Source organism: Astatotilapia calliptera, chromosome 1, assembly GCF_964374335.1.
Source record: "Astatotilapia calliptera chromosome 1, fAstCal68.1, whole genome shotgun sequence".
In the NCBI taxonomy this organism is placed as follows: domain Eukaryota; kingdom Metazoa; phylum Chordata; class Actinopteri; order Cichliformes; family Cichlidae; genus Astatotilapia; species Astatotilapia calliptera.
The window spans coordinates 7,533,178-7,542,956 of NC_137422.1; the positions used below are offsets into that span (position 1 = coordinate 7,533,178).

Below are 9,779 nucleotides of genomic sequence, written 5' to 3' on the forward strand. Positions count from 1 at the left end.
GTTAACTTGTTTATTGAAAAATTTAAATGCATTGTTAGGTTGTTAAATTGCACAAACTTACAGAAACAAACTCAAGAAAAGGATCCTTAGTGTCATCCATGACCCTGTTTAAGTCCTCAGAAAGCGAATCCATAGATCTCCAGAGTGTTTCTGTGTGTCTATTTTAGCAGTTATTTTCTATTCAGCTCAGTCCCAGTAAGAAGCCTTTTGTCAGAGAGCTCAAAAAACACACCATACGTGATTTTCTCTGTAATAAAAAGCAGACAGTTGGCTATTAGCTAGTTAAGAGTGTGTAATATATTGGAGCTTAAGACACCAGAGCTGAAATGCAAACAAACATTGGACTTAGATTTATCATTCTGCCAAAACAGACCACGAATGAACACTGTGAATTTTGCTGGCATATGCAGGATGCTGTTTTCTAAAGCGATTATGTCAGATGGTGTAAAACAAAATTAATTAAAGCGTTCATACGTCCAATCTAAGAGCAGTCGTTAGCGCAGTTATTCACACACGTTACAAGCGCAGAACAAAAAGCAAACAAACAGTGAATGAGTACAGATGCCACTGCGCAGATGTCAGAGACCCAGCAGCTTGTGTCCCCTCCAGATTTGCATCTTTCACTTGAACCGCTCAACTGTTCAAAGAGACAAATGATGAAAATGAGCGGGGAGGCACGAGGGCATTGAAGCGTCAAGGGATGACGATGATGATGGCACTAACAGATAGAAGTATTGTTTGACACCTGTTCTGAATTTTACATTTGAAACTTTCCAGCAACCTTCCATCTCTTATCTCTAGTTTGATGTAAAAATCATGTTAGCAAAGAATATTTTATAGTTTGCTTTTCTTGGTTTTGAGTCCTTTCGCACCTTAATCATAAAATAATGTAGAAAGCTTTTCTCTTAGCCATAAACTTACTGGTATTTTGGTAAAACAAGAACCCAGTCTTATTTAAATATGACAAGAAAGTTGCTTGTTTCATATTTCCTACCTCAGTTTTGCACGCTTCTCCTCACCTCCTCACCAGATCCAATCTCATACCTGCTCCGGCTAATAAACTGCCGCTTATGTAAATGCCACATGTATGATAATTCTAGCTTCTCAATAATAAATGGGAAAACCTCATGAATGAGCCAAATTAGTGCTGACCATCACATCAGCCCCCCCAAAACTCCATCATTCTCTCTGTGACCTTTCTCTCCTGGCAACCTGAGGAAGTGGATGATCTCCAGTTTGACAAAAAAAGGGGTAGAAATGGGAGTTAATAGGCAGCTCCTCTGCAAACACTGGGAGTCTTTATGAATAGGAGGCAATCACACAGATCAAATATACAGCAAGGGGAAATGGGTCTGGAATTCAGGAGGCAAAAAAAAAAAAAAGAAAAGAAAAGAAAAGGAGGGGAAATACAAATTGAAGATGCTGGTAAATATAATAATGTGTGCCTCATGTAATTGTCCGTTTAAATGCAGATACTGAAGAGGAGTGTTGACTGATGTAGACAGAGGAGACACAAGGAGGAGTGCCTGGATGGGGACTGGTCTACAGTTACAAGACTTCTAGCACAGAGCTGGAGATTTTGTTGTCATTGCTGATTCTTTTTTGTTTGTTTGCTTGTTTGTTTGTTTGTTTGTTTGTTTGCAGACTTCATGACGATCCATGTCTGAGCAGCACCATTGTGCTGGCAATGTGACTGATTGATCAGTAGATGAACAGTAAAGATTAAGAGGATGACAAATAAGCATGCTGCTTACACAGCGCTTGGGACTAATCCTACCCCCTCCACCACCCCCCGGGTTCCCTTTTGAGGACCTGCTGCTGAGGTGAGCCCACAGACAGTGACAGACATCGGAGGGAACACACACCCACACACAACCTGTTCACGTGCAACAAGTGTCAGCTGGAGCTCATGACAGGACCCCAGCTCATCTGAACAACCACAGCAGAGGTTGCAACACACAGCACGGGCTCACCCTGCCATCTGTCCACCGGGGACCACCGGAGGCCCTGCGGCCCTACGTATTTTTATTTGAAGCAACTGAGCAGAAGAGGACCAAAACTTTTTCTTATCTGCCTTCGTCAATCACTAGAGGAGATATTTTGAGAGAAAAATAATGGAGGATCACCTTACAAAGATACCCATGATGCCATCCTCTTCCCCCACAGAGTCATCTGGCAGCGGTGGGACTGATGACAGCAGGGGAGGTAAGAGCTCCACACCAACGACAACAAGTTGCCAATGGAGTCTGAAGAGTGTAACACTGACTTGGCTCGGTAACAGGGAGGAAAAGTTAGCACTTAAACAATATGAAAGTTTGAAACACCTGAAATTCTTTACTCAACATGCATCGGGTTATGAATGAAATCCAACACAAAAACATTAAAAACTCTCATAAAAACACATAATTATGAGCAAGCAATGCTTTTTTAAAATTATAGTTAAGGATTTTATTCAATTTTTGTGAGTGTTTAGACAGACTGTCCTGCTACCAGCAGACAGAGCTGACTGTACAGATGGCAGGCACATGTATGAAACAATACCAGCCCTAATGAGTGGCAATAACCGACCTACTCTGTGACTGTTTTTGACTCACAGCCAAGAGTCCTGCACCGGGCAAAGCTCTGAGCCCAGCTCTGGTCTGCAAAGTGTGTGGAGACACCAGCAGCGGGAAACACTACGGCATCTACGCCTGCAACGGCTGCAGCGGCTTCTTCAAGCGCAGTGTGAGGAGGAGACTCATTTACAGGCAAGAGGAAACTCAGCTGTAGACAGTTATTCCAGCTTCATCGTGTGACGTTTCCTCATCTATTTAAAATAGTCAATATTCAAGGTGAAAGGAATATAAACTCTGGTTTTAGCCTCTACAAACCCCATATTTTGCCAACTATTATTGTAAATTAAAGTGTTTCCTATTACTGTATAAGTAAATGCCTTTCAGATTTTAAAAAAATTGTAGCAGCACAAGTCAGTGTGAATGAAAAAAAATGCACTTTTTGCACTCAAATATAATAATAATAATAATAATAATAATATTGACAGAAAGTAACTAAGAGAAGTAAAAGTAAGTAAAACACAAATAGCTTTAATAAATATATATTAAAATCCCCTTTAATTCCATCTGTGATTAAAAGTAGAACCCAAAACTTTTCTTTTCACTTTTGATATTTTTCTTTTGATGAATGGCAGGTTAAAATTAAGGACTTAGCCACACTGGTTTACTCAGAATTCGGACATTTTCCATATACATTCTAATAGCTGATCTTTAGTAATTAATATGTTCTTACTGCTTTCAATATTCTGTAAGCCAAAAGAAAATAAGTGAATGTTATTTTGTCATTTTGAGTCGACTCTCCCTTTAAAATGCGTGACTGTTGGTTAACAGGTGCCAGGCCGGTACAGGCATGTGTCCAGTGGACAAGGCTCATCGTAACCAGTGCCAGGCATGTCGGCTGAAAAAGTGCCTGCAGGCGGGCATGAATAAGGACGGTGAGTCGTTTTAGCATTCATGAGCTTCATTAAACTGATTGGTGTCCAGTGGAACTCAAACATGAACCTGTGAGCGGTTAAAATCATTCCTGTATTATCACCTTAGATAACAGGTTGTGCCTTTCTGTCTCCCCCCTGCAGCGGTTCAGAACGAGCGGCAGCCCCGCAGCACAGCTCAGGTCCGCCTGGACTCCATCGATGTGGACCCGGAGAAGGAGCACCTGGCCACCACACGGGAACCCACCTCCTCTTCTTCCTCCTCCTCTTCCTCATCTTCTTCATCATCCTCCAATGGGTCTGTCATCACGTGGCCCCACATCACCTCCTCCATGTCCATCACTTCCTCTGTTGCAACCCAGCGCTGCATCAGTCCCCAGAACAACCACCGCTTTATGGCAAGCCTCATGACAGCTGAGACCTGTGCCAAGTTGGAGCCTGAGGATGGTGAGCAACAGTTGTCAAATGAAAGGTTTTTGCTGTAAATTTAAGGTGAAGCTTTCTCCTTCACATTAGGACTTGCAGGGGAAATGATGGTTAGAAAACACATATTCTTGGGTAAAACGCAAATGAGTGGGGTTCAGTACAAAAAGCAGAGCATAAGAGGGTGTTATCAGGTGGGCAGTGAAGAAGGTGGGGTTGATTTCAAATCTGTCATGGTTACATCTCCACTTACCGGAGCATGATGAGATCACCATGATGATCAATCCCATTCTAGAGTGATCAAAAATCTTTACTAGCTAACCAAATTTGCAACTCTGCTTAAATATTCTTCTAATTCAATTTAATATTTTAAAGTTACTATTTAGCAAACATCAGGTGAGTAGTAGCATGTACAAAATGCTAACATGTGAAACTATGATGACATGTTCTTTAGTCTTAGAGAGACTTTTTTTTGTCCATATGGGCATCTGCTGACTTTCAGCTGGAGCTCAAATTTTATGACTTTATTACATAGTAATAAAGTCTAATCTAACCTGAACTGAAGCACATCACAACTACCTGAAGTTTAGTTTCATCTGTCTATGCAACAAGTTGGTTTTGTTTCCTCTGCACTCTTGATTCTGAGCTCATCTTTTCTGTTTCAGTTGATGAAAACATAGATGTGACCAGCAATGAACCAGAGCAGGCGTCTTCAGAGTACCACATGGCTTTGTACCCGTCTGGTTCTGAAAATGTATACGAGACCTCAGCAAGGCTTCTCTTCATGTCCGTGAAATGGGCCAAGAACCTGCCCGTTTTCTCCAACCTGCCCTTCAGAGACCAGGTAAGCTGAAAGTGAGGGTTTTTTTTGTTTGTTTGTTTTTTAAGATAGTCTCTATAAACTTTTTCACTTTGCTTTGGAACTATTTTTAATAGGTTAAAATTGACCTCTATTCTTGTTAGAAAAAAAAGTATAATGATAAAAGACAAATTAAAGTTACAGATATAAAAAATATAAAATGCAGATGTCTCTTTTATATCTAAAAATATATTGAATCATGATTTATCTTTATATGCGACAATGACAGAAAAAGACAGAAATTCTTATTTTTATCTGTAAATTCCAAATACCGATGTCATTATGTGCTTACAGGATTACATATGTTGATGTAACTTCATGTTCATGACATTCATGACATGGCCACAATGACCACAAAGCACATTCAGCATTATGAAATGACAATATGACAGTTAATAGTACCACAAATACTGTCTGACTATAAATAAGTAAGTGAACACTGAATTAGTGGTCCCATTCCTGTTTGACAACATTACAATGTGATTGGCTCTGCAATAAAAGGGAATGTCAGGAATGAGCATCTATAGTTTTTCTTTGTGATTTCTTTGGGTCGAAGGTGAAGCTGAGTACAGGGGTGCATATTCAGTTTCTGGTTTTTCTTCTTCACCAGGTCATCTTGTTGGAGGAAGCATGGAGTGAACTCTTCCTCCTCTGCGCCATCCAGTGGTCTTTGCCACTAGACAGCTGCCCACTGCTGTCTTTGCCAGACCTCTGCCCTGGCATGCAGGGAAAAACCAGCTACACTAGCCTGGACCTGCGCCTCCTACAGGAGGTCTTCAGCCGCTTCAAGGCCCTCGCTGTTGATCCTACCGAGTTCGCCTGCCTGAAGGCCATTGTGCTCTTCAAGCCAGGTGAGGAACAAAACACTATTCAGTTGATTGTCTACAATCTGGCAGATTACCTTTAACATGATCACAGTACGTAGCTATGTCCACTGTCATTGTTTTCAAGAGATAAGCACCACGCAGAGGCTAAAATTTCCCTCAGTGTGTTTTATTTAATTACCATACATATATTACCATACATGTCATTTAGTAATCATATCATCACTTTATAATTATGATGCCCATCAGTATGGTACATCAAAATTATAGTCTTTTTTTTTTATTACATGGAATGTTATACAATTTTTGTCAGGAACAGTTTTCCCTAGAAAGCAAAGATTCCATAAAGTATTTCTTCTGCTTCACAGAGACTCGAGGTTTGAAAGATCCAGAACAAGTGGAGAACCTGCAGGATCAGTCGCAAGTCATGCTGGGACAACACATACGGTCACACTACCCTAGCCAACCAGCCAGGTAACAACCTACCTGATAAAGGTCACCAATTCAATGGAACAAAATGACAAAACACAAAACAAAACTCCAGTGTGTTTATAACAAAACACAGAATTTTTGTTCTTTATTATGTTTAAAAGTTGATTTCTGGATTTGAAAGTAACCTTCATTCCTTCATTCTGTTTCATGACAAGCATCCTTAATTTGAGGTTTTATATAAAAAACTGATTTCCCTATGTAACTGATTCTACAATGTGAAAGGCTTTTGCTTTAAATTATTTGACATGGCCTTAATTTTATTATGATCTTTGTGTTTAGGTTCGGAAAGCTGCTTCTTCTCCTTCCCTCTCTGCGCTTTGTGAATTCTGAGCGGATAGAGCTGCTGTTCTTCCACAGAACCATTGGAAACACTCCCATGGAGAAATTGCTGTGTGACATGTTCAAAAACTAAAAGAATCACAGAGAAACCCATGCAGTCATCAGTAATGTCCTGTTTTGGATGGGATGATGACTGACAGATATTTGTTTTGTATATATACAAGAGATTCTGCATGCTGTTGTTTGTTGTCTTCTTTTGTCACCTCCACATCAGTTAATTTGACAAAGAAGAAAATGCAGTTCAGTTTTTGTCATAATGCGTTTTCTTTGTATTATATCAAGAGTCTCTGATTTGAAGTTATGGTCATACTAGTTTTGTTGTTGTTGTTTGTTTCAATAAAAATACTTTGTTTGGTAATAGTGTAATTTGTTTGGTAACGTGTGTGTGGCCCTGCTGATGTTAATGTGACTGTTGTATTTATGTTGTTACGCCTTGAAAAAGTAAAAACAAAGAAGAAAAAATCTAAAATATACCTGTTGCTTTAATTCTATGGAGCAGGAATGTTTTCAGTATACTTGCTATGTTACTAAGAGCTTGCACCGAACCCATGAAACAGTGCCCTCTTCTGTCTGGTTAATACACAGATTCTTCAACACACTCTCACACACAATAAATATAATAAAAAAGATGACTAAGATGTAAGTTGAGCCCCTTTAATCTGTACCTCCTATTTAAATTAGAATTATGAAAATTAAGCAAAGTGTGAGTAAGACTAATGCTTATACTGGCGTATCAGCATTACTGCTTTCCACAGACGTGGAGAGTGACATTTCACTTTATGTCTTTGTGTTAAGCATTAACTGTATCAATTTTCTTATTGCTTCTCTTAAATACAGCTGTGGAGTCATTTGAAAACATTGTCATTCAGCCTTAAGTGAAACTTCATTATTTTGGCGTGTTGGAATGACAGCATCATGTATGTGGCACCTTTCCACCCACTTTCTCAGTGACAACCAACGAAAAAACCAAAACCAAAAAACATTGGTGAGACATCTTTAACACTGCTGGTAGAAGCAAAAAACCTTTTTACTTTTTCACTTTTTTTTACTCCAGATGAACCATTTTCACTCAATTTTTAGTGTGAATGTTGCAGAACACACACTGACAGTTTGGACTGACAGATTTCGGTCAGTCCAAACTGTCTGTAAATACGGGACAGAAATGCTTCTGAATTCTTTTGCAGCTTTTTGACAGGTATATATTGCTGTGTTACTGACAAGATTAGGAGCCAATGTGCAGGAATCAGAATCGCCACTGAGCTCAAGATACAGCTTTTTGTGCTGGACTCACAAGGATCAAAAATAGAAAAGAACTTAACTAGGGAGAGACTAGGAATTTGCTAACTAGGAAACTACAGGAGACACTTGGAACATGAGGACACTCAGCAAGCGGGAATGAGGGACAACACAACAAAGGGCAAAGGGACACCGAGACAATAGCTGTGTCTCACTTCAGGGGCTGCAGTCTTCGGAGGACCCGGCCTTCGCGGTCTACATGTGCCAGATCCTCCGAAGACCGAGAAGGCCGGAAGCGAGGCTGTGAAGTGGGATGGTCTAGCCTTCAGATTTGCCTCGCCAGCTGTCTCGGTGGAGTTTAATAAAATGAGCCGTCTGCTCCTTGCTATCTAAAATATAACAGGACATTGGAGTAAATTCGCTACCATCTCACACTGTTTAATCAGTTTTCTGTTTAATCAGTTTTCTGTTTGATGTTTATTCAGCTGTATGAAAACTATAACTTTAATCTCAGCCAAACCGATTTACTCAGGAACAAATAGAACACTGAAAAAAGCCAAACAATAACATTTTTAAGTTATCTAAGTGACACGTTTAACCTGAGTAGTGAAAGACCGCGCAGGGTCTGAAAACGATGTGCCGGGAGTCCGGTGTTCTCACCTTGGCCACCCGGTCAGCTATCGAGCTGGTGAGTAACAGACGTGTTACAAATATGTGATGTCTTGATAAATCGAGCAAAAATTTGCAGTTTACACACCTACATTCTTGCTTGAAAACATGTTAAAAGTTTATTTTGTGACCCAGAAAGAGTAATATTTCAAACTCGTTAGCCGCACTTCTTCGCCATTGCCGCATTTGAAAAGTATTTTTATATTATTATGGAAATTTTAGGAATAATAATTTAATTAATAAAGTAATAAGAGTAATTTTACAACTAAGTAGCTGCCACCATTGTTGGAAACTGGAATTGGCTGGGCCGTGCTTTGAATTCTGGGATAGGTTGGGCCAGGAAGGATACACCCAACCTATCCTTGAAATCCGGGAAATTGAAGGACGCATTTGTCGGCTGGAGCAGCCTTCGAATTACGTTGCGTCGCTATGACGTAATCGGCCTTCAAATGCGGCCTCTGAAGGATGGACTGAGATACAGCTGGTATACAGTCAATAAAGGAAGAGGAAACAAAAGCAGTTAAACTGAAAACAATGCACACAGGATAAGAGGACCTTCAAAATAACACAGGAACCTGACACTTAGACAAAACAAACATGGACACATGACTGAAACACGGGTCACAGAAAGTAACAGTTACAACTTATCATCAGTTATCATGCTGTAACTGCTCACTATTATGTTATTTCTGCTTAATGTATTTTGTCTTTTTTGTGAAAAGCATTAAATTCAAAATACAAATACACATTTGAATATATAAGTATATGTATACTCCCATGTATTTCTATGCCTCTGATTGTCAATTCAATTCAATTTTATTTATATAGCGCCAAATCACAACAAAAGTCGCCTCAAGGCGGTTCATAGATACAGAGAAAAACCCAACAATCATATGACCCCCTATGAGCAAGCACTTTGGCGACAGTGGGAAGGAAAAACTCCCTTTTAACATCCAATATTTAAAAGGTAAACAAACAAAAAAATTATTTTGACCAGACTGTAGTCAGACACCTGACTACATCAAGAAGTAGTAGGATCTTTACACTCTGTACCACGTGTCTTCACATTTCCATCTACACAGTGACCTTATAACAGTATTATTAAAATGAAGTAAATTCCACCTTGAAATGAGGTTTGAAATGATGAGTTCTATGTGGTTTAAATGAGCGTTGGTGTACCTCAGCCAAATGTCAGCTTGATAAGAAACGTCAGTCAGTATTTCTTTACCTTTTGATTCAAACACACTGCCACTATCAAAGAGACACAGCAGAGGAAAGGAAGTGGACCCCTGCTGCATTTCATTGAGACATCAAACTTGTTTTTTTATGCTTGCAAGCTGAATTGAAAGAGTTTTCAGTTGCTTACAAAGGCAAGCAACTGAAAACTCTTATTTTAACACAAATATTTTTCATTCTAAGCTGAAACTGAGCTTGAAGTCTGGGGTTTAAGAAG

The 9,779-nt window shown here is 39.6% G+C and overlaps 1 protein-coding gene across 1 annotated transcript; it reads left to right on the forward strand.

The window, feature by feature from the left end:
* The first annotated feature begins 1,817 nt into the window (after window positions 1–1,817).
* Window positions 1,818–6,779, forward strand: LOC113027803 (photoreceptor-specific nuclear receptor-like). The gene is made up of 8 exons (XM_026177621.2): window positions 1,818–2,205; window positions 2,597–2,747; window positions 3,384–3,487; window positions 3,629–3,931; window positions 4,573–4,751; window positions 5,377–5,617; window positions 5,959–6,064; window positions 6,362–6,779. The coding sequence occupies exons 1-8, from the start codon at window positions 2,115–2,117 to the stop codon at window positions 6,492–6,494; spliced, it is 1,308 nt and encodes a 435-aa protein (XP_026033406.1). The 5' UTR covers window positions 1,818–2,114; the 3' UTR covers window positions 6,495–6,779.
* The last annotated feature ends 3,000 nt before the right edge of the window (window positions 6,780–9,779 follow it).